This window comes from Mustela erminea, chromosome 17 (genome assembly GCF_009829155.1).
Source record: "Mustela erminea isolate mMusErm1 chromosome 17, mMusErm1.Pri, whole genome shotgun sequence".
Classification (NCBI taxonomy): domain Eukaryota; kingdom Metazoa; phylum Chordata; class Mammalia; order Carnivora; family Mustelidae; genus Mustela; species Mustela erminea.
The window spans coordinates 12,958,687-12,982,172 of record NC_045630.1 but is presented as its reverse complement, the minus strand read 5'-3'; the positions used below and the strand labels follow the sequence as shown (position 1 = coordinate 12,982,172).

The window sequence follows — 23,486 nt, the reverse complement described above, 5'->3', positions numbered from 1 at the left end:
TCCCAGATGTTTGAGAATCAACAGAGCTAGTAGCTATGAAAGATTTTTTTTTTTTTTTTAAGATTTTATTTATTTATTTGACAGACAGAGATCACAAGTAGGCAGAGAGGCAGGCAGAGAGAGAGGAGGAAGCAGGCTCCCGGCTGAGCAGAGAGCCCGATGCAGGGCTCGATCCCAGGACCCTGAGCCGAAAGCAGAGGCTTTAACCCACTGAGCCACCCAGGCATCCCATGAAAGATTTTTAAGAGGGGTACCTGGCTTAGTTGGTTAAGGTCTGCCTGGGGCTCAGGTCATGACCTCAGGGTCCTGGGATCAGTCCTGCATCGGCTCCTTGCTCAGTGGGGAGTCTGCTTCTCCCTCTGCCTCTGCCCCTCCCCCTGATTGTGCTCTGTGTCTGTCAAATAAATGAATAAAGTCTCCTGCCATCTATCTCCCAACTCTGCCCAGCTTCCCGCCCTCCCCACCAAGCTCTGCTCACATTGGCCACCTCGCTCGAGAGCTCTCACCTGGGTGTCCTCGGCTAGCTCAGTGTCTACGATCCGCTGGACTTTCCTACACAGGACCTGCATGGTTCTCCTTTCCAGGCCATGGTTGCTGTCTGGCCAGCCCTGTGGGGCTGCTGCTGGGGCGGGTGGCCGCGGGGCTGTGCCTTAGTTGTGCTGCGGGTCTTCCAGAGACCTCTGCTCTGGCCTGGGCTTGAGGCAGGGCCAGACCGCACTCACAGAGAGACATCCAGAACGACCACCCCTTCCCCAAACCCTCCCAGGGACACTGCGAGCCATAGAGGAGCCCATGGTCTCATCTCCCGGGTGCGCTGTGTAGCCGGGCCAGGCTGGGGTAAGGGGCAGCTCAGCAAGGAGGCAGGGGTGGGGTGAGGTGGGCCAGACACACCTGGACTTGAGATGGCACTTGTCCCCTTTCTCCTCACTGTCCCTTCTCCCGGAGAGGCAGAAGCCTGCCCGGGGGGAGCGGAGGTCTCGCTTTGTTCCCAGGGGCCACCAGCTACTGACCACCTGCAGGGTTCACGAAACTGGGTCTGCCCTTCTTCCCTGAGTCCGCTCTGGCACAAAAGGCCCCCAGAGGCCAGAAAATGGCTCGGGTCACCTGACACTAATGGCAGAGAATGCCAAAAATGCGTCATAGAGGTGGCAACTGCGGGAAGCTCCGCCATCCCAGGCAGAGGCAACGAAGGGAAACGGGGAGCTCCCTGCCTGGGTGCAGACGGAGGCATCAGACTGGGGACACGTGCCCGCCGGTGTTGACGTCTCTGGGGTGCTGCTGGGGTGAAGAAATACTTCCGGAGTCTCCAGAGGAACCAGAGGTAAACAGGGAGCCAGGGAGCTGCAGGTGCCCCCCAGCTTTCCAGCGCCCTCTATTTGTGGGCGCGCCCTAGTGAACTCTTTCCTGCTTGCAAGTTCTCTCCTCTGAACTTGGAGCCTAAATACATTTCCAGAGCCAGATTAACAGGAGGGGGAAGATAGACTGCAGCTGCTGTTTTTAGCAGGGTTTCAATGGGGGGTGGGTGGGAGTGAGGGTTCAAAGATGGTTCATCGGTAAGTGAGGTCATTACAAACCTAGTAGTCCCAGTTTCCTTCTCTTGACCATGTCACAGGTGACTGAAGTCCAGTCAATTATCAGATTAGAATTAGTTCTGCCACATGATAGTTTTTCTTCCTAGGTTGATAAATGCACATTAATTTGATTATTAGCTATGACGGGTAATGTTTGTAGCAATCACTGTTCTATGGGCTTAGGATCTGGACAAACAGGAACTTCAGTATGTTTACTGTTGCTCTTACTTGAAAAAAAAATTAAAGAAAAAGCACAAATTAAAGTCATAGATCCATTTCCATATTGTTCACTCATTCAACAAAAATTTACTGAAGTTCCTTACATAGGTGAAGAACCACCTCTCATAGTAGATTACGGAGTCATTTGTAGGAGTATGCATGTAGTGAAGAAAATGCGTATAAGTCCTCTGAGAAGTACTTGAGTATCTGTTTTTTTAATACACTCTTATTTTTCTACTTGGTTTTATTGTTCATCATAGCAGGAAATGAAAACTGTTCTTTGAATTGTTTTTTTGATCTGATGTAATAATGAAAGCCAAAGTACTCATATTTCTTAAGAAAGCCCTAAAGGTGCTCTTGAAATTTGCATGGAGGGATTTGCTCTGAGATTTGCTCTGAGATTCGGATTGCTAACAGGCGGCCGCTGGCAAAGCCACGCGTGGTCCGCCCAATGTCAGCTCCGGCACCACGGAAGGGGGGAACGAGAAGATCAGCACAGCCGTGAGCTTGAGCTGGAGTGTGTTCTCGTGCAAGTGTGTGTGTGTGTGTGTGTGTGTGTGTGTGCGCGCGCGCGCAGTGGGGGGTGGCGGGCACAGACCCCAAGCTCCTTCCCTGCAGACTGGAGTGTGAGTCCTGCCCCGTGCCTGTCAGAGCTGACTTCCGCTCTTCGTGTCACAGCGGAGTTCAAGGCTCCGACTGCCCGGGACCTCTCTGATTTCTGAATTGGCGGGTCCTGGGCCCCATTACCTCCCCACCCCCAAGACAGCCCCTGCTTTGAGATCTTCTCTCAAAAAGAAGCTCAAAATTCTCCATCCCTGGAGGGACATCCGGTGATCCGGCAGAGGGAAGGTTACAATGCCTGCTCCCCTGTCCAGCGGGAGGATCCCAGGAACTCAGAGAGAAGCAGGCTCTGTGCCTGAGCACGGGGAAGTCCTTTACCAATGGAAGGTATAAGCTAAAAACGCAGTTCTGGTCTCCATTAACTGTCACCTCTTCGGGCAGATTCTCCCAGCCCGTGCTGCCTTATTAGGGCCCCTGCCACCCTGTTGCTCCCCGACCCCTGTGTTGTCATTCCTGTCAGCCCGTATCATGGCGTGTGATTCTGCTTTTTAGAATCGTGTGTTTATCACCTGTCTCCTCCTGATAGCAGACTCCCAAGGGCAGGGCCATGCTGGCTTCCTTCACCACCACGGACTCAGGACCTAACCCAGTGCCAGGCACACAGTAGGTCTCAATAAGAGTTTGCCAAATGCACCAACTTAAAAATATAAAATGTTCTAAAAGGGGGGGGTGGTGTGGCGCTGGGTGGCTCAGCAGGTTAAACACCCGACTTCGGCTCAGGTCGTGATCTCAGAGTCATGAGATTGAGCCCCGTGTCTGGTTCCACGCTCAGCCGGCGTCTGCTTAGGATTCCCTCTTGCTCGCCCTCTGCCCCTCTCCCCACTGCTGGCTTGCTGTACCCCCCTGCCCAAAAAAGTGGTTCTCCATGAGTTGTAAAAAATGGTGGGTCTATGAATTTGTGGGATATGTGGCACAGCACGGAGGAGAGTGTTGTAGAAGGCAGATGCTCTCCGCTTCCAGGTGGATGGGCTGGCAGGCAGGAGGATCTCTCTGCCCTCGGTGTGGTTTCCGCTGTGCCTGTGCTCTGCTGTACACCTGTGGGGATTAGGGCCCAACCCTTCCTCCTCATACCTTCACCTCCCGAACCCCCGATGGCCCTGGGCTCGGTGAAGCCTAGAGCTGGAGGGCCCCATCGATTCTGAAGGTGACTCCACATCACCGCCACCCGGGGAACATCTGAAAGCAGCGCTCTGTGGATCCTGCCTCTGGTTTCTGATTCTTTTAGGTCCATAATTCAGTGGAGCATAGCTGGTCTCCAGAACCGTGAGTCCGAGTCCTGACTGCCATGCATTGTGAGCTTTTTTTTTTTTTTTTAAAGATTTTATTTATTTGACAGACAAATCATAAGTAGGTAGAGAGGCAGGCACAGAGAGAGGAGGAAGCAGACTCCCTGCCAAGCAGAGAGCCCAGTGTGGGGCTTGATCCCAGGACCCTGGGATCATGACCTGAGCTGAAGGCAGAGGCATTAACCCACTGAGTCACCCAGGCGCCCCCACATTGTGAGCTTACTTAACCTCTCCATGTCTTGATTTCTTCCCCTCTAACATGGAAATAATAGCCCCAACCTCAGAGGTGTGTTGTGAGGACCAGCGTACCTAAAGCTCCTGTTGCAGTGGCTGGTTCAGTAAATACCGAATCAACACAGCTCTCACCGTGATTATTTTCTCGCTGTGAGTTAGCGGCTGACGTGGGGCGAGCACCCAAGCCTCCTGACCCTGGACCCAGTGTTCTTTCCAACACGTCACGCTGAATGTGCACACGGCATTCCCTCTGAGGCCAGACTCGTCACGGAGAACAGAGCCACTGTCCTGAGACCCTTGGGTCTAACCCAGTGGAAAAGAGACCCGCACCTGAGAGCAAGGCGCCGGTCTGACCGCTGGAGGGCAGATAGCTGCAGATCACGGGAGTTCAGCCGTGCAGCTCTCGGGCCCTTTGAGAAGCCCTCTGGCTGCTCCTGTAGGCATTTCATTATGGAAATATTGGGAACCAAAAATAGAAGCTCTTGAGAGCTTAATCCTTTGGGCTTTACAGAACAGCTGCTGGAGAGTTCCATGAATCAACCACCAGGAGGCACTGTCGTCCCATGCAAGTGGTCACTGTGGGTTGAAGTTTCCATGAAAATCCCAATGTCCCTCCGCAGCCTCATGCACCCACCTTGTCACGCCCAGGACCCTGTGGCTGGGGTCCCCGCAGGTCAGCAGCTCCTGGGGCCAGGGAAACTTCTTTGCAGCTCAGTCCACCGCTCTCCTTGGAAACCCTTAAGAGCAAGGACAATCCTTGCATTTATTTTCCTGTCTTCGTACCGTACCCCAGCCCCAAGACCTGGCCTAGTGCTGTGCACGTAGTGGGCATGAAGTCCACAGACGCTTGGTGGGGGAATGGATATGTGAAATCTGGTGAAATTAATACGCTGTGGAAAAGAGACTGCCTGAGCTTTAAGGGGATGGTGAGACAGGATGTGGTGGTGCGGACCAGAGAGAGGATTATGGCTGAGAGTTAAGGGGAAGGTCATGACTAAATGGGAAAGAGAGGCTGAGTGGGCTCAGGCAGGAGGGGAACAGGTGTGTTTCTGGGGTCTAGCTGGCAAGAAGCTGCTCAGTGGGGAGGTCAAACCCTTACCTGGGAGCCCTGAGCAGTGGCACCAGGAATGTGGAAACGTGAGCCCCAGCGGCCCCCAGCCATGGCTCAGCTGCCCTCCATGTGGGCATCGCTGGTCCCAAGGCCCTTATTAGCCTCTCCCGTCTCTGGGGTGGTTGTGGCTGCCTCCTCAGCTGTGAGCTCCCACAGGTGGACCCAGGCCCCACCGCCTCCCTTGGGGAGATACCAGCAAGTGCCACGCTTGCCAGGCCACTGACAGGCAGGGGACTCAGGCAAGAGGCCTGCAGCCCCGTGAAGTAGTGGGGTGAGTGGGCGGAGGAGGCAGGGGCAGCCGCGAGGGGCAAGTTCAGGAATGGGCTGGGCCGAGTGGGGGTGACACAGCCAGGAGGATGCGGCAAGGTCACTGTCCCAGGACGAGGGGGTGAGTTGGGGAGGCAAAGCCTGGCTCTTGGGAAGAGAGCAGGCCAGGCCAGGCCAGTGCCCAGTAGGGCCACATCCACCACCTGCCCCCTGGAAACCTTGGGCTTCCCTTTGCAGACGCCTCAGCAGCTCACTCCGAGTCCTGCCTCGCCCTTTCCTCTCTCAGCTGCTGGTTCTCCCTCTGGGGGCTTCGGCTAGAGCCCAGCTGCCTGCAGAGGGTCAGCAGCTCCCTCTGGCCTCACCCTTCAGCCATACTCTTCTGTTTTCCTCTCCTGGCACCCTCGGCAGCTCCTGCCCCCTGAATCCCAAACCCCAGGGCCTCCGGGACCTCAGCCCACACAGCCCCAAGCCCTACACTCATCCTGGAGGGGAGCTCAGTGGCGACAGGAGCAGGGCTCAGGCGGGGCTGAGATTGAGCCATGGGGGAGGCCTGGCAAGAACAAGGCCGTGGGCCTGGCTGGAGAGGGGGCCAGTAGGGCCGAGAGCCAGGGAGCCCAAGACTTGGGCAGAGACCCAGATGCTCCGGGTGAGGCCTGGGACAGCTTGGCACAATGGCCACACCTGAAATGAGGCCTCTGGCAGCAAGACTGAGTCTCCTGCTGGTGACCTCATCTGGATAAGGCCGGGCAGCCAGAGGAGGACTCACTGACCCCACCGGGAGGGGACAGAGGCACAACACAGGGACTGCCAGGGATGCATATGATATGGGCAGGTGGGCAACTCCCCTAGCCCATTTTTTCCCTTTGGGCTTCAGAACAGGTGGTCCCCAGGAAGCCAAGAGGGGAGGAGAGGCAGCTTGGATGGCCCCCTGCCCGGCCCAGACAGGAGAGCTACCAGTCGGAGCAGGCTTCCTTTTCCTCCCGGCCTCCAAGCTTTCCAAGACTGTCCGTGCCGGTTACCATCTGCCGTGGTGGTTGCCAGGGGAACCACTGACTATTTTTGTATGTTGCCCACATGACAGGGCCTTGGAAAGGCTCAGGCATGGTTGGTCCAGGAGGAGGTGATGCCCAGTGGGCTCTGTTGGAGGCCTTGGTCGGGGTGGGCATTGTGGTGCTGGCCCAGGATGGGGCCCAGAATTCGGACCTACATCCCCGAGTGAAGGGTGAGGAGGGTCACCAAGGCGAGGGGTACCCCACGTGTGGGAGAACCAGTGCATTCTCTTGTTCACCTATCAAGCAGAAGGTGCTGGGCTTTCATTGCACTAGGTGGTGGTGAGACAGCTGAGAACAGGGCTGGTGGCAAGAATGACGAATGAAAACACTGTCGTGGGGCAGCAGAATCGGTGCTGATGCGGGCGCCATCTTGGCAGGGAGGGGTCCGGGAAAGCTTCCTTGATGAGATGGTATCTAAGCCAGGACAAGGTATTGTAGGTGACGTAAGCAAGAGGGAAGTGACAGAGTAGGCAGTTAGTTGGAAGAGCCTTCCAGGCAGAGGGAACAGCATGTGCAAAGGCCTGGGGACATTGCGAGTAAGGCATCCTCTGGAATGGAAGTCACCTAACTTCTAGAGTGTGAGGCAGGGCCCAACCCCAGGGGAAGTGAATGGTCGGCAGGCACCCAAACCATCGGGTGTGGTGGGGAGCTGCACCACAGGGGGCACACCCCAGGCACACCTGATATTAGGCCTCGGGCAGCAAGACAGCGGTCCAGGCAGTACTCTTGGGGGAGGTGGGCAGATGTTTCTCCACAGCCCTTGGGACTCTGGGAGAATCTCCAGGGCATCTGAGACACCAAAGAGCCTGAACTGCGGGAGGGAGATATCATCAGCAGAACTGGGTTACTGTTCAAAGTTCTGGGCTGAGCGGCAAGTATCTGGGGAGGGGACGAGAATGGGCTGAAGCTGGGCACCCTGATTTCTCCCAGCCAGCCCATCGCCCAGACCCTGGACGCATAACTGACGATTTCTTCTCATGTCGGTCTGTGAACCTGCTGGGAAGTCTGAGAAGCATTCAGTCCCGAGTCGAATGGGAGGGGAAGAGGAAAGAGGAAGTGGCACCCGGCAGGTGTTAGCAATCTGCTCGGGGCATTACGACATGGCACATCCGGTGCTAGCACCAGCCTCGTGAAGTGGGAGTTTCGGCTCTCATTTTAAACATTAGGAAACTGAGGCTCTGGGAAGCTAAAAAAAACTCACCTGGGACTCTAGAGGCGGTAAGAGATGAAATGGGGACTCGTACCCGTCAGTCTGACCCTGAAACCTGTCTCTCCCCACGAGACGAAAGCAATGGACTGCACACCTGCCACGTGCCGGGCAATCAAGCTAAACACAGGAAACCTGAAAACAAGAGTATTTCCTTTTGTAAGAATCTCGTGAGATCAGGAGCAAGGGGCCTGTGGCATGTCATATTTTCCCAAATAGGCCTGGTGTGCCTTGACCCTGGGCGGGCTCTGTGGCTGCCATGAGGTGTGGAGGTGACATTGTCTGACGCTAGAGGTCGGGTCACAAAAGGAGGGACAGCCCAGTTGCGTGCGAAGTCATGCGGGGAGAGGAATGGAACTTCCGGCCCAGGACCGGCTCCACCCCCGGGAAATGTGAGCGAGCCCCGCTTCTTCGTTCAGGCGGAGGCCCCAGACAGCCGGGACGGACCCGCATCCCCAACGGTGCCCTCGCAGAGTCACTGGCCACTGCACCTCCGAGCACGAGGAGGAGCCATTGCACACAAGTAAGTTCTGGGGGTCATTACTTACACAGCTGTGGTCGCAGGAAGGAGACTTAGGAAACTGGTAAGTGTGCAAAGGGGTGAGGTGCTACTAGTAAACCCGGGTTTGGCCTAAGGCGATCCATTGGTGTCTGAGGAAGTCAATTGTGTCTTACCCTGGCTTGTGCCGCTGCTGGGTAGGGGCTGGTGCGCAGGGACAGACATTTGGGAAATGATCCTTGGGCTGAGGCCCAGGGGACTGAGGGGAGTAACACAGGTCCAGGGGCGTTACTGAGCGGATCACCTCTGTGTGCAGCTGGGGCTCAGTCCCACCTGAGACCCTCTCAGGAGCCCAAAGAACGAGCCTCAGTGCGGGGAGGCCTCTGCAGACTCCAGCCCCTGTTGGTGGAGGAGTGTTCCGGGGGGCTGGGATGTTAGCTCCTTGCCCTTGCCGGCTGGAGTGCCCTAGAATGGCTTAGACGGCTCGCTTGGCAGAGAAGCCCAGGGGAAAATGGCTGAACTTGGCACTGAGAGATACCACCACATGTGGGGGGCCGACAGGCTGCGAATGGGGCATCAGAGGTGACCAACACATCGTGGTATTAAGTAATTCTTGAGGCCGTGCTTATGTGGCATGTCCTGGGTGCACGTCTGCAGGGCCAACCCCTGCCTGGCCAGATTCCCTGCCACCCGAAGGCAGCCTGCCTGCCCTTTCTGGAAAAGCCTGTGCAGCCTTTGTGCCCTCAAGCTGCCCTCCCTCAGAGTCGGGCCCTGTAGGTGGTCTCTAGGAATCACAGCGATCCGTGGAGTGGGCCCAGGGACAGGGCCAGCTGGGTTTCCCTTCCCTGAGCTGCGCTCACCCTGTGTGGGGCCTCTCCAGGCTGCCTGGGTTTCTGTGTGCTCTGTCCTAGAATCTCTGAATGAGACACATTCTGATTCAGAGAAGCCCCTTGCTGGGGTATAGGGCAGCGAAGTGGGCGGAACTGCCCCAGGAGTGGGGAGCCTGAAGCCTTGAGGGAAACCATGCTTTGCTGTGAGGGGTGGGACATCAAGGAGAGAGGGGCGTGGGGAGGACAGTGGTCCTGGAAAGTTCCCAGCCTGCAGCCCAGGCTTTGAGGCAGGGACTCCTCCCCCATCACTGCCTGATAAGGCAGGAAGTGGGTTGCAGGTGTTTGGTAAAAGAAGTCCTCACTCAGGTGTTTCCAGAAACTTGTAACCATCTGTGTGCACTCAAGTGTCATGTGTTTTTGGGGCCACATGTCCGGGTACAGACTACCTTGGCCACATGAAGGCCTTTCTGAATTCCAGGCCAAAGAGTCTGGTCTGATAAGTTCCAGGCCCTTTACTCTTGGGTGGGTGGTCACCAAGCTCCCAGCTTCTGAGTGGGACTCCAGAGTTCACCGGGAGAGTCTCTAGTCTGCACACATGGAAGAACCAGGCAGAGGTTAAGCCTGGTCCTCAGAAAGGCTGTGGTAGGTTCTCCCTGAGGTGACAGGTGAGACAGAAGGTAATGTTTATCAAAGTCTGTCCGAGCCCATTCATGTCACAGTCTCCTGGGGGGAGGGGGGCAGGAGGGTGCTCATTAAAAATGCAGCTCCCGGGCCATGTTCTAGAAATCCGGAATCTGGGGCCCTGGGGCTGGGCCCCAGCATCAGCATTTTGAACATTCAGTCCCCTTAGGAGCATCTTCCACTTAATGTAAAAATTCTCTCTTGGGAAGAGATGCTATTTAGTTTCTGTCAAAGAAATTCATCTCTACTATAAAATTTCCAGGATGAGTTTAACGTGGCGCTTCTCAGCCTCAACACATGAGACCCTTTGGGCCAGAGGTTCTTGGTCTGGGGAGGGAAGGCTGTCCTGTGCACTGTAGGCTGTTTAACACGAGCTACCAGTAGAATCCTACAGCTGTGACAACAAACATATAAAAATGTCTTCAGACAGGGCCAGTGTCCCTTAGAGGGGAAAAAAATCCCCCCTCAAAAGGAATGAAATCCTTATGGAATCTAATCCGAGTCCCGCGTGTTGCATGGACCTTACCAAGTTTGGGGCGACGTCCAGGCCAGGCTCCGGCCACAAGGCCCTGGCCACCACTTTCCAGCCCAGATGGGGCTGAAGCCAGTCAGGGGGTCACTCTGTCCTGGTGGCAGTGTCGAGCCAGCCCCTCTGGCGTCCCCCTCCCCACCGCTCCCACTGTACCTTCCCCGGGTGGGGATGGCGAGGACGGCCCCTCAGGGGTGGGGACACTGCAGGCAGGACTGTGAAGGGGCGGCCCACGCACAAGGCTGCCCCTGCCCGTGGAGCAGATGAGGCCTCAAGGAGAGGGCGTGTGGGGAAGAATCTTCTCTTGTGAAAAATAAGAAGTTTATTTTCGTGCTCATTCTAAAGTAAACATGGTCACAGTGAATCTGGTTCAAGTACAAAAAAACAGAAATCTGAAGCAGTCAGTCACTTCCACGGTGACACCGAGGGCGCTCCTGGCCCCACCGTCCTGACCCGCCTGGTCAGTGTGCGGGGGTGGGGGAGGTGCCATGGGGACAGAACACTCGACCAAGGACTATAACAAGCATTCAGGGTTCCCGGTTCAACGTCTGCTTTATTTGGGTCCGGGTGCCCAGAGGCTCGGGCAGCTGAGGGTCTCCCTGCCCCGCCCCCCATCAGGAACACGATCCCAGGATGGAATATCAAAACTCGTCTTTTGTGTCAAAATGGGGCTGGTCTTCAGGCTCGAAGTCCAGGTTGGGGCTGCCGTCCTCGTTGAGAATCCTCCGGGCCGTGTAGCCCACGATGGGGTACTTGGCTTTGTACACTTTGGTGAAGACGTCGTCTAGGGATTTTAGCTCCTCAGCTGTGAGGCCCGTCTTGGGGAGAAAAGCCCAAGCGACACGGGGGAGGGGTGGGGGGGTGGGATGAGTGAGTCATGCCTTGCACTGGACTCTCACCACCCCACCCCCCTGCCCCCACACCCCTAATGCTGGCGACAACGTATCTCAACAACCAACCGACTTTTCAAGAACCACCCCTGTGTGTAGGGGGATGGTGGGGCAGGGGCCCTTTGCTGTTTGACTGATGTGGGAATTCATGACTCCAGAGAACACCCAGTCTGGGGCAGGGTCGGGTACACGCTACGCAGTCTGCACCCACGTTCTTTTCATGGCCCTCTACCCCTCTCCCGTGACAGATTCATACACCCTTCCCCTTCCTTGGCTCCTGAATCTTTCTGTAATGTTGTGGTTTGTGAGTCTGACTCATCTGAGCACAGCTGGGTGAATGCCGGCCCCCCTGCTGGGATTTTGAGGCCCTCAAATGGCTTCTGTCAATGCTGTTTTCTCTTTCATAGGACTATGAACATGAAGGATACTCTGCTTCTCAACCCTGTTCGTGCCCAGAGCGGCCTGCGGAATGGGTGTCCGAGACCAACAGCAAACCTATGAGCCTGGGGGTGGCGGGTGCAGACTGCAAGGGGGAGGGGACCACCAAGGCAGGTTGGAGCCAAACTGTGAAGGTCCCAAGTTCATGGGAGCTTGGACATGACTCTGCAGGTACTGGGGAGTCTGGGAGGTGTCTGAGTAGGAGTGGCATAGTAAGATCTCTGTTTCAAGAAAACAGTTGGCCACACTGAGTGGACGGAAGATCAACAGGCTAATTAGGAAGCTTTGCTATTGCCTAGGTGAAAAAGGCCATGGCCAAGGCAGGTGGGACATTTTGACAAAGGCTCATAATCTGGCTCACAGTGTCATGGGTGAGGTCTGCGGGGTCGAGAGACATCTTGGCCACCCCTCTGGTGGAGTCCTTCCCAGTCAAGGCATTGTAGGGGGCTCCTCGTCCATAAAACTCTGCAGTGGAGAAGAAGGAAGAAGTCGTGAGTGTGGACATGCACGCCAGGCAGCAAGGAGACGGTCTGTGGTGGGGGAGGGGGCTTCTGAGCCCAATCCGGTGCTGCCGAAGCCTCCAGGCCCACGGAGAGGGGAAGCAGAGAAGACATGAAGCCCAATAAGCCAGCCCCTGCCGTCAGGCTGGGTTCCACTAATGCAGACTTTGGAATAAGTCACACATGCTGGACTGAAAGGTGATTTTTAAAAAATCTAGAGTGAAAACAATCTCTTAAAAATATTTAAAATGCAAACAGGAAGAATGCTCAGTCTTCTTAAATGTTGGTGGAAGCCAAGTCTCCTCAGTTCAACATCTTTTGCTTGGTATCGGGTAACAATGAACCATAACAAAACTGCCATGATATCATCGGTAATTACCACTAGAGAAACCATGAAGTGACATTAAAATGTTCTGTCATGTTCTGCGATCCCAACACCTTGCAAAGCAACACTTTTCCTCTCACTGCTTCAACCATGGTAAAAACATCAAGTTGGGATTTGATGACATGGGCAGCAGGGAGCCATGGAGGGCTTTTGAGCAGGAGCGTGACCTCATTAGAAAACCACTGTGGAAGTACAACACTGACGAAGAATGTTATCTCCGTCTGAGGGAAAAGAACCTGGCCAGTGTCCCCTCCCTTTGTTCACACATCCAGTGCCCACTCTGGCTGCCGAGCTCCCCAGAAGTAAGGATTCATAAAGCCGAGCCACTTACCCTTTCCAGAGGTGACATCAAACACCACTCCTTTCACTGCCATGTAGATGGGCTGATCCTCCTAGAAAGCAGGAGAGAAGCTGTTGGAGGGAGCTGAAGATCTCCGCTTCTCCAGCCCAAGCTGGTGACATCTCGTCCCACCACAGGATGTGCAGACGGCAGCGGCCGAAGGTACAAAGCGGCCATCCCTGAGCCAGTCCTCAGCCAGCTCATCCCATCAGGAGCTCGCCCCTGCCTGCCCAATGTCACGTCCACTCACAGACTTAGGAAAAGTGACAAAGTATCATGACAAGCCCATGGCAATACCTTTCTGGGGGAAAAAAAAAAAAAAGAAAGAAAGAAAGAAAGAAAGAAAAGAAAATCCCAGGGACCAAAGCAAATCTACATAGAAAGGAATTCAAAGTATGTTAAATGGTGAATTTTTAAAAATCAACCCAAATCTCCTTTCATCTTGGTTAATGTACTTACGTGGATGCAATCAGTATAAATGATCAATTTTATATTTTGCTTCTTACAGGTAATATTGCTTCCTATAAACATTCCCATGTATTGAAATAACCAAAATGGTTGTCACTAACACAGCACTATTTTATATTAGTGATACTGTGTACCGGTTGGGGGGCTCTTCTTCTATTTTGAGTATTTGGGCTCTTTCCAATTCTTTAAAACCATAAATGGCAGGATTACGAATATCTTTCTATTAGCTAGTTTATAATTTGTTGAGTTATATTCCTGGACCAAAGTACATGAACAATGTCATCACTTATTAAAAATGTAAGCAATCTGCTCTTCAAAAAACCATTTACAGTGCTAGAAATATACAAGCAATGCTGTCTCCCCAATGTGCTCACAGTCTCATAGTATATTTTTTGCTGTATTTATAGGGATAAAATGTTATCTTCAAATTCCTATCCCCTCCCACCACCACCGAAGAGAACAACGCAAAAACAGATGGCACGAATTTCCTAACTACCATCAGGGTGGACTTGGGCTGGGGCAACTGGCACATTCTAGAACACGCAAGACCAGGCCTCCTTTGTCTCAGCCCCACTGAGGGTACGGGGACACCAACCATCGGTTCCTAGGCTGGGGTGAAGGGGGCTGCTGCAGCTGGGTACACAGGAACTTCTAGATTTCTGAGAGCACACTGCTTGGTCTCCTCTAGGCTTGGGCCTTAAACTTCTTGCCCTTGTGGGGCTTAAGGTCAAGTTTTCATGACTACATTTCACAGAGAGAGGAGCTGGGGCTCTGGGAAGGTATGCAACTCGACCGAGGAAATGTATCTCACCATCACATAACTTCACAGGCCTCAGTTTCTCTGACCGTTAGGTATGGATAACACCCAATGACCTTGCAGGCACGCTGAAGGACACAGCATAGGTGAGCACAGAGTAGGCCCAGCGCAGGAGCTCAGTGAGTGGTTGGTTATTACATCTCTATCACCTCCGGACAGACAGTCTCCAGAACTTCGTTGTCTTGGTGGACATGTGCTCCACCTCAACCAAGAGTTATTTAATCTTAATTTTATTTATTTATTTGACACAGGGGGGCAGAGAGAGAGCACGTGCACAAGCAGGGGAGCTGTAGGCAGAGAGAGAGGGAGAAGCAGACTACCCGCTGAGCAGAGAGCCCTAGTTGGGGCTCAATCCCAAGACCCTGGGATCATGACCCGAGCCAGAGGCAGAGGCTTAATCAACTGAGCCACCCAGGTGCCCCTATTTAAATTTTTTTTTTAAGATTTAAAAAAAATAATCTCTACACCCATGTGGGGCTCGAACTCACCCCAAGATCAAGAATTGTGTGCTCTACCTACGAGTCAGCCAGCACTCCAATACGGGTCATTTTAAAAGGCATGGCTTAACCAGCCAGAAGCCTGCTTTTTTTTTTTTTTAAACGGCCTTTCTTTCACTGTGATTATGTATTTCTTGACTTCAATAGCTTATCAAGTGGGGTTACATCTTATTTCAATTTAAACACTATTTTAACAGTTATAATTTTACCCATGGCATTTGGTCATATTTTCCATCCTGACGCTTTTCCTTGAATACGTAACTCCTTCCTTGTATGCAAAGAGGCATAGAAACATGACATTCACGTACATAAACTAGAACCACATGCATCTTATCACTAACACCCTTAACTCCAACAATTAAATATCTCTCTCCTCATGAAACCATACATTGAAGGTGTTGGGGCAAAGAAGAAGTCCCAGCAAAGGGGCAGAAAGGAATGTTGTTACAGACATTCCAGAGAGAGGAATGGCCTTATCGGTTAAACGTCAAGTGCGCTGGGAGTGGGGCTGAGGGGTCGTTCCAGGCCTGTGGAGCTGGGGAGTCCACTGGCAGCAGAGCAGCGGGCATGGTTTCCAGGCCCCGGGGGTAACTCAGGCAACTGAGAAGACAGAGGGTGAGTGGAAGTCTTGCAGAAATGCAGACTCCAAAATACAAATGTCCCTGCAGACAGATAAAGACACACATGCTCATCACCAGCTTCCCACCGGGCTCCCCACCCTCTCATCCGTCTGGAAGGATGCTTCGTTTTTTTCATCTCTACAGCAGGTCTGCAGTAACAGCAGGAGGTCTGCCTTTTTCCAAGAGCCCACAGGAGGAGTCACCTCAAATCAAACAGACCTGGGTTTGAGCCACGACTTATAAGCTGTGCTGCCTTGGGCAGATTACTTAACCTCTCTGTGCCGCAGTTTCCCCCTCTGTAGTAAGATTATAAGAGTATCCACTTATCAGGTTGTTGTGAGGATTAACCAAGGCAAGAGATAGGAAGCCCTTAGCAGTTTGTTAGTTACCAGGATCCTTAATCTAGATTTTGACAGACAAAAAATGTACTTCCCAAGTGACAGATAAGGATTCTAGAGGCATTTTAAGTTAAAACTGAAAGGGCCTTGAAGATTATCCAATACCTTCATTTTCCAGATGCAGCTGTCCAGGCCGGGGAGTTGGGAGACTTGCCCCGAGTCCCAGAGGGAATCAGAGCAGTCTCTGGAGCCTTAGAACCCAAGTTCATTCCACTCCCTGGCCTGCCCCACTGGGGGCCACACAGCACGAAGACAGCGCACTTGCCTGGGACCAGGACAGGGTGAGGGGGGCCTGGGAAATTCATCCACAAGACTCAGGACCACCAGTGAGGCACGGAGTGGGTCAGAAGCACCCAGATGGACAGGAACCAGGGGAACCCCTGCATGAATGAGGCCTCGCCTTTCTCCTCGGGGTCTGGACTTGCCTCACCGTCTGGCCTTCCTCCCCGCCTGCTGTCAAGCAGGGACAGGAGAGGGCCACGAGAACGACCACGGAAGGGCAGATGAGGCAGCAGGGCGAAGAGAGGTAGGGAGAGGCCCGAGACTGGGTACACGCAGGACAGCGGGCCCCTGAGCCTTCAACCTTGCCCTTGAACCGGGGGCCAAGGACAGAGCCAAAGGCCCTCATTGGTAAAGAGGGAAACTGCTGCAGATGTTTGCTTCTGCAGAAATAACGGAGCCCCCCCGAGGATCCGAGGCCGGGTTCTTTTCTGACCGCCGTGGCATCGGTAACCTATTAATGGATCGTGGATTCACTTAGTGACTTACTAACCAATTTTTTTAATGAAGTAGAAAAGGAAAAGTTTAAAATGGAACAGAAAATAGAAAATGTTGGGGTGCATCACACGTAGTAAGAAGCAGCATTGTTTGACAGAACTTGTGTTGTGGGTGTGTGTCCTGGGGGATGGTGCACGAAGTACGCCCGGACACAGCCGTCTACAAGCCGTCCCTCGACTGCACACGTAGAGAGGGCGGTTTCTCCTCCTCATTCTCCAGCCTCCACCCCACCGCCTTCACTGTCTGTATCTTCCTCATGTCTGTTCAGAATGATCTTTCTGGAAGAAGCACAGTCTTACTCCTCCCTATCATTCAGTATTAGAAAAGCAGAAAACAAATGTCACTGTGTCACCTCCTGACCTTAGCACAGATTTCCGAGGACAGCTGGTGCTGAGAACAGGCAAATTCCATCTACGAAGAATAACTGTGAAGCCCAGGGGGCCTCAGCCAGCTCGGGATCCAGAGTCCCGCCAAATAAACTCCCACAGCCAAACTACCTTTCCCGGCACGCTGGCACGCTGGTATCTTCTTAGAACCGGTAGCCCCGTGGGGCAGGTCACTGCCTGGCACGGTTCTAGGACTGCGCAAGGACGGAGAGGGGCGCTCTTGGTAGTTGCTTTTCCTGTTCAGGCCTGAGGGAGCAGCGCCTGGTTCACCTTGAGGACTCCTCGCTGTGTAACCTTGGGCAAGTTCCTTTAACCTCCCCTTGCCTCCTTCCTCCATGACAAATGAGGTAAGAGCCCCTCCCTCGTGAGGCTGTGGTGGTCATTAAATGAGCTGGTGCTTTAAAGTGGTTAGGATAGGGGCGCCTGGGTGGCTCAGTGGGTTAAGCCTCTGCCTTGGGCTCAGGTCATGATCTCAGGGTCCTCGGATCGAGCCCCGCATCGGGCTCTCTGCTCAGCAGGGAGCCTGCTTCCCCACCCCCATCCTCTGCCTGCCTCTCTGCCTACTTGTGATCTCTTATCAAATAAATAAATAAAATCTTAAAAATAAATAAGTAAATAAATAAAGTGGTGAGGATAGCGCCTGACAGAGCGGGCACCATCCGGCCCCAGGCCCAGAAATCAGGGGGGGTGGGGGCCAGCGGGGGACCCTCTCTGCCCTTGGTATCCTCCCGTGCAGTGAAGGCGGAAAACACATTTTCTGAGGATGGCAAAAATCGTGTTGCCCTTGGAGGGTGGAGGATGACATCCGCTCTGAACCAGGGGGAATCCTCAAGTTCACTCGTCTTCCCTATGGGGTCCGAGGCAGCGCCCCGCAACCAACTCGATGAACATTTGCACAGGAAACATGAACATGAGTATTCACAGTAAGGACAGCACATGAACATTATAAACAGACTTGTGTCGGCGCTGACAAGGTTCTGTCACCAAAGGAGTTCAGAGCAGGTTGGGTTTTGCTATTAAATAACTTAAAACAAACAAACAAACAAATAAAAAAACCTTGTGGGGCATCTGGCTGGCTCTGTTGGTAGAGCATGCAACTCTTGATCTTGGGTTTATAAATTCAAACCCCACACTGGGCATAGAGATTACTTAAAAATAAAATCTTAAAAAAAAAACCTCTTCTGGGTTCAGAGCTTGATTTTTGAATTGCATAAGAGGATTATGGACCTGTTATACTGCCTCTTGCTTATAACTTTAGTAATAAGCTAACAAAAGTAGCAGCTAAGATTTATAACGGCTTACTATGCTAAGATTACTGCAGGCCTATCCTCCTTTGCATATCACCATCTCATTTAATCCTCACACAATCCCTACATAGAGTAGGCACTCTTGTGATGGCCATTGTCATGGTCAGTTTTACGTGCCAACTTTGATCAATTACAGTATCTCGGTGTTGCTATGAAGATACTGTGTGGTTGTGATTAACATCTATAATGAGCTGACTCCATGTAAAGGAGAATAATTGGGGTGGGCCTAACTGCATCAGTTGAAAGGCCTTAGGAACAAAATTAAGGTTTCCCTATAGAAGAAGAAGAACCTCAGGTGGGCTGGGGCATCAGCAACTGCCCAGGGGATTCTGGCCTGCTCTATGAACTTCAGACTTGCCTGACCAGTGCCCATGATCACATAAACCAATTCCTTGCAATAAGCCAAATATGTTATTTTCTACTGTTTCTGTTTCAGGTGTACCAGGGAGCCCCTGCAGTAATCCAGTAATCCCGGTGAGAGGTGGTGGTGGCTTGGGCCGGCCTGACTGATAAAAGCATCTTACAGCTGGGAAGACTCCAAAGAGCTTGCAGCCCGAAGAACAGGGAGTGGTAGCCAGGCATGATCCAAAGGTACAAAGCTCTAACTCGGGTACCGTATAATGTCACACAACAGTGACACTCCTGAGAGTGAAGGGGGTGTGCCATTAGTAATTCTTCCCAGACAACAGGCATAAACCAGAACCTTCCAGGGTGGCTCAGGGAACAGCACGGCTCTACTCAGTATTCATCGGCCCCTCTCCTACCTGACTTTCTTCCTCTCTCTGCCTATAGACGCCCAAAACACTTCTCTTCTTAACCTGTTCCCACCTCAAGCTTCCCTCTTTCCTTCCCTTAGTTAAGTATCCGTAATGTCAGCATAAAAAATTTTAAAAAACCCCCAAAACCCAGGATCTCTTCTCTGTCCTCATCCTGTAGCCCCTGGAGCTGTGGCTACAAGTACCCTCGACCTTGAACTCTCTCTTCTCTTGGGTTCTGTGCCAGGGGTCTCCAAGTTCGCTCCCATGTTTCAAGACTGACTTTGAGGACTCACAGAACTCAGCACACAGTTGTACTCAGAGCTCAGATGTATTACAACTGTACAGAAGGATACGAGATCGTAAAAGAAAAGGACACAGGCAGAGTCTAGAGGAATCCAGGGGTGAATTTCCCCATGCTCAGTCCTTCCCATGAGAGGTCACACACAGGGCTCTTCCACCAGCAACACAATGCAGCACCACGTGCGCGATGTTTCTGCCCAGAACATTAGTCTCTACCCATTAGAGACTCAGAGGCCAAGGTTTTTACTGGCAGCTGGCCATGTAGGCCCTCTCTGTCCAGCAATGTTCAACATAAATACACAGTATAAAGAGCCCGGAGTGAGCCACCCTCATCTGCTAGGGAAGTGTGGAACACCCTGGAATTCCAGACATCAGCCAACAGCCACTCTTGCCAGCGGGCCTTCCTAAGGAGAGTAGGCCTGCTGCGTTAACTCTTTTCTGTAACGATTCCTGGATCCTGTATCATCTGGTTCTCTGTTTCCCTTAACATCTAGTCACATCCCTGTCTCCCTCCTTCTGTGTTCTCTTCCACTGGGGCTTCTAACCACCGTCTGTATACAGTGATATTCAAACCAGCCATTACTGCCTAAGGGCCAAGTTTCTGACCACCCTTCCCCTGTCCCCCTTTCAAACCTGGTCTATTTAAAGGCTAGCTAACTTGGGGTTAGGGATCCCAGGCTGGAGGGTTTTAACAAGAGGACATGGTCCCTTCCTCGTTCTGCCCCTAACTGGCGCATGCCTCAGTTTCCCCGTGTGTAAAAGCAGGACGTCGGTTCCCTATCAACGCTGACATGCTATGGTTCTGTGATCTCGGCATCAAACTTTACCCCTCTCTTCCCGGATTGGCCCCACTATGGCCCTTCTACCGGGGAGTGCAGCATCTTCCCAGGCTCCGCATCATCACACTGGACCCCAGCAGCCCAAAGGCAGGGGGGGCTGTGAGGAGTTTCCTGGACGCCTCCAGACTATTGACTGATGTGGGTGTGTTGGGGGGGAGGGTGTCTTTAACCTCCGGTCTCCCCCTCTGCCCTCTCCCCAGCTCTTTCTCAGCCGAGAGCACAGGCAGTAAAAGTGGGTTTGAGGTCGGGGCAGGAAGTGCAGGGAAGCCTAGATCATCCCTGGGTCTGCCCCACAGGTTTTACTTCCCTTCTCCCTCCCCCGCCACTCACTCCGCGGAGGAGGCGGAAGGGTCTGCCCCCAGCTGATGCTAACATTAAACCCCCCAAAGTTCCTAGGTTCCCGGGGCCGATCACCAGCCGAAACGCATCTCAGGGGAGCAGCTCGCCGGAAGGCAGGCAGGGGGCAGCGCGGGCCGGGGCGTGCGGGCTCAGGGCCGGGGCCAAGTCTGCGCAGCCCCGACTCGGACGGACCCCCCGGGTCCCTGCGCGGCCTTCTGTCCGGAGGGAGGAAGCCCGCAGGCCGGGCGTCCAGCTCGGAGCCCGCGCCTCCCCCGCGGCCTCCCGTCCGCTCACCTCCTCCCCGCCGTAGCGGGCCAGCTCCTCCTCCGTGAAGAGCCTCACCGGGGGCCCCCGCTCGGCGGGGCGCGGCACCTGCCCGGCCCAGGTTGCCGGGGGCCCCGGGGCCAGCGCCAGGAGCAGGGCCAGCGCTGCCAGCCGCCGCAACCGCCGCCGGGACGCGGGGCCCGCCATGGTGCGCTCGCCGAGCAGGGCCGGGCGGCCTGGGCCGCTGGGTGGCCTGAGCGCGCTCCCGCCCCGCGGCCCCGGAACAGCCCCCCCCACCCCGCGCGCGCGCCCACCTCCCCGCCCCTGCGCCCTCGGGACCGCGCCGCTGGAGCTCCGACTCCGCGGCCCGGGACTGGAAGCTGTGCGGAGAGCGACCTACGTGACAGTAGTTGTTGAGTAGGTTCGTGGGTGACACAGCCCCACACTCCAGCACCTGGGACGAGGTATTTACACACCAGGACCCCAGCTTTATTCAGTGCGGCTGGCTCAGTCGTGGAGCATGTCACTCTTGATGGGGGGGTTGAGGCGGGGAGTGTAAGTTTGTTCCAGCCCCGCATTGGGGTGTAGAGGGTTACTCAAAAATCTTTTTAAAAGTTCCCTTTTACTTCTGGCTGATTTCTCTTCCTTTCCAGTTATGTCCCCAAAGGGATTTTTGCAAAGGGTAGAGCGTGCCGCAGATTTGCACTGAAATAATAAGGGCTGGCATTTGTGCAAAGACTTCTTCATTAATTCATAAAACAAATACTTTTTGAGGACTTCCCTGTATCAGGTTACTGGGAACACATCGCTGAACAAGGCGTCAGTATCCACATGGAGTTTACATCCCATGGGCTTGTATGGATGAAATGGACAAAAGTGAGATACATACCTTAGCTATTGGGAGAAAGACAAAGCAGGGCGAAGGATAGGGAGCATTGGGGGGGGGGGGGCTGCAGTTTTAAATGGGCTGCCCAGGGGCTCCTGGGCGGCTCCGTGGGTTGAGAGTCGGACTCAGAGTCAGTTCTGGTCGGGATCTCATGGGTCCTCCCAGAGCCGCAGTTGGGTCTTGGTAGGCGGTCTGCTTGAGACTTCCTCCCTCTGTCCTTCCCCCTGCTTGTGCCTTCTCCTTCTCTCTCCCTGGAAAAAATAAATAAATCTTACAAAACAAAGAAACAAACAGGGTGACCAGGGAAGGTCCCACTGAGAAGGTATTTGTATAAAGGGGGTAAGGGAGGTAGCCAGGAGGGGAGGACATTCTTTGCAAAGGGGAAGACAGGTGCATACATGCTGAGGAAAGGCAGTGTTCTGCTTGCTGGAGAAACAGTGGGAAGGAAGAGGTGTGGGAGATGAGGTCTGGGAGGTCAGAGGGTAAAGGGAAAGGAGGTGGGGGCAGGTCTCGTGGGGCCTCACAGCTCACTTTTAAAGGATTTTGGCTTTTACACTTACTGAATGGAGGAGAGGAATGAGTTAAAATGTTAGTGGAATGACTCTGTGGTGTTGAGGACAGACTAAAGCAGGGAGCCCCTGCAGTAATCCAGTAATCCAGGCGAGAGGTGATGGTGGCTTGCGCCTGGAGTGCTAGCCATGCAGGTGATGAACGGGGGTGCGGGGTGGGGGGTGGGTCTCAGATGTGTTTCGAAGGTGAGCTGGCGGGATTTGCTGACCACTGAGAGGAGATGCGGGGTCAGGGAGATAGAACAGAGTCAAGGATGACCCAGAGGGTGTTGGCCTTGGTAACCATAAGGATGGAGTTGCCACTTGCTAAGATAACAAGAGATGGTGATAAGAGCAAGTCTGGGGGGAGAGGCTCAAGACCAGGCTTGGTCAGTTCGAGAACACATAGATATCAAAGTGGTATCAGATCGACAGTTGGCTATAGGAGTCTGGATTTGAAGGAAGAGTTCCAAGGGAGAGATATAAGTCATGGAATCCTTGACATCTAGGTTGTATTTAAAGCCACAGAATGGGACCACATGGATGACTCAGTTGTTTAAGCATCTGCCTTCGGCTCAGGTCATAATCCCAGGGTCCTGGGATCAAGCCCCACATTGGGTCCAGCATCAGTCTCCCTGCTCCTCAGGGGGTCTGCTTCTCCTCCCTCTGGCCCTCCACCCCTGTTCGTGTGTTCTTTCGCTCTCTCACTCTGCTCTCTCTCTGAAATAAGTAAAATCTTTTTTTAAAAATATTTTATTTATTTATTTGACAGAGATCACAGGTAGGCAGAGAGGCAGGCAGAGGTGACAGGGGTGGTGGGGGAGGGGAGCAGGCTCCCTGCTGAGCAGAGAGAGCCTGATTCGGGGCTTGATCCCAGGGTCCTGGGATCGTGACCTGAGCTGAAGGCAGAGACTTTAACCCACTGAGCCACCCAGGCGCCCCTGAAATAAGTAAAATCTTAAACAAAAAAAAAAAAAAAGAAAAACTTAAAATAATAAAGCCACAGAATAGTTGAGATCATCAGGAACATGCACATGGATAGGAAAGTGGAGGGACCAAGGACTGAGTTCTTGGGTCCTGCCAACATTTTGTGGATGCAAGTCCTGGCAAAAGAAACCAAACCATGTGCAAGCCCTGACTCAGCACTTTCACATGTATTAACTCATTCAGTCCTTGCTTTCACTCTATGAAGTAAGAAACAATGTCACCGCCCATTTTTACAGATAATGAAACTGAAGTGCAGAGACCTTAAATACCTTGCTCAAGGTCACAGGGGGTTGGTATAGCCAAGATTCAAGCCCAGGCTCCCTCCCAGCGTCACCCCTTAGCCCACGGGCCACACCTTCCCTCAGTGACCATATCAAATGCTCATACATTTCATCCGTGCAACAGAATGAACTTCTAATACAGAGCGACCTGAACAGGATCCATCACCAGCCCTCCGAATCTCAGTTTCTGTGTTAGTAACACACCAGGCTGCCTCCTTGATGGAATTGTGCCGGAAACCAAAAATGATCATGGATGTGAGAGTCTGTGTAAGCTGTTCCGTGCAGAATCTGTGTTCCGTGGGTCGCAGGGTCTCCAGGTTAAGAGAGGCCCTTCTAAGCCCTTGAATAGAATAT

The 23,486-nt window shown here is 53.4% G+C and overlaps 2 protein-coding genes and 1 long non-coding RNA gene across 10 annotated transcripts in view; 1 reads left to right on the top strand and 2 right to left on the bottom strand.

Moving 5' to 3' along the window:
- Window positions 1-23,486, top strand: part of PACC1 (proton activated chloride channel 1) — a 166,727-nt gene that overhangs the window by 97,693 nt on the left and 45,548 nt on the right. For 3 of the 8 annotated variants that reach the window (XM_032318525.1, XM_032318531.1, XM_032318527.1), the window contains 2 exons: window positions 11,405-11,606; window positions 18,367-18,540. In XM_032318525.1, coding sequence (XP_032174416.1) covers window positions 18,511-18,540 — 30 coding nt within the window. In that variant the 5' untranslated portion in view covers window positions 11,405-11,606; window positions 18,367-18,510. Of the gene's footprint in view, window positions 1-1,218; window positions 1,322-6,770; window positions 7,580-7,660; window positions 8,092-8,136; window positions 8,153-11,404; window positions 11,607-13,535; window positions 13,708-18,366; window positions 18,541-23,486 lie in introns of those variants that run through there. The other 5 variants (XM_032318524.1, XM_032318529.1, XM_032318528.1 and 2 more) reach the window with 5 other exon arrangements.
- On the bottom strand, window positions 3,899-7,679 carry LOC116576362. Its single transcript, XR_004280120.1, has 3 exons — window positions 7,563-7,679; window positions 6,598-6,775; window positions 3,899-4,668 (listed from the first exon to the last, which is right to left on the bottom strand). It is a non-coding gene; the product is annotated as an uncharacterized LOC116576362 (long non-coding RNA).
- On the bottom strand, window positions 10,412-20,713 carry NENF (neudesin neurotrophic factor). Its single transcript, XM_032318533.1, has 4 exons — window positions 20,461-20,713; window positions 12,652-12,712; window positions 11,797-11,900; window positions 10,412-10,925 (listed from the first exon to the last, which is right to left on the bottom strand). The coding sequence occupies exons 1-4, from the start codon at window positions 20,635-20,637 to the stop codon at window positions 10,749-10,751; spliced, it is 519 nt and encodes a 172-aa protein (XP_032174424.1). The 5' UTR covers window positions 20,638-20,713; the 3' UTR covers window positions 10,412-10,748.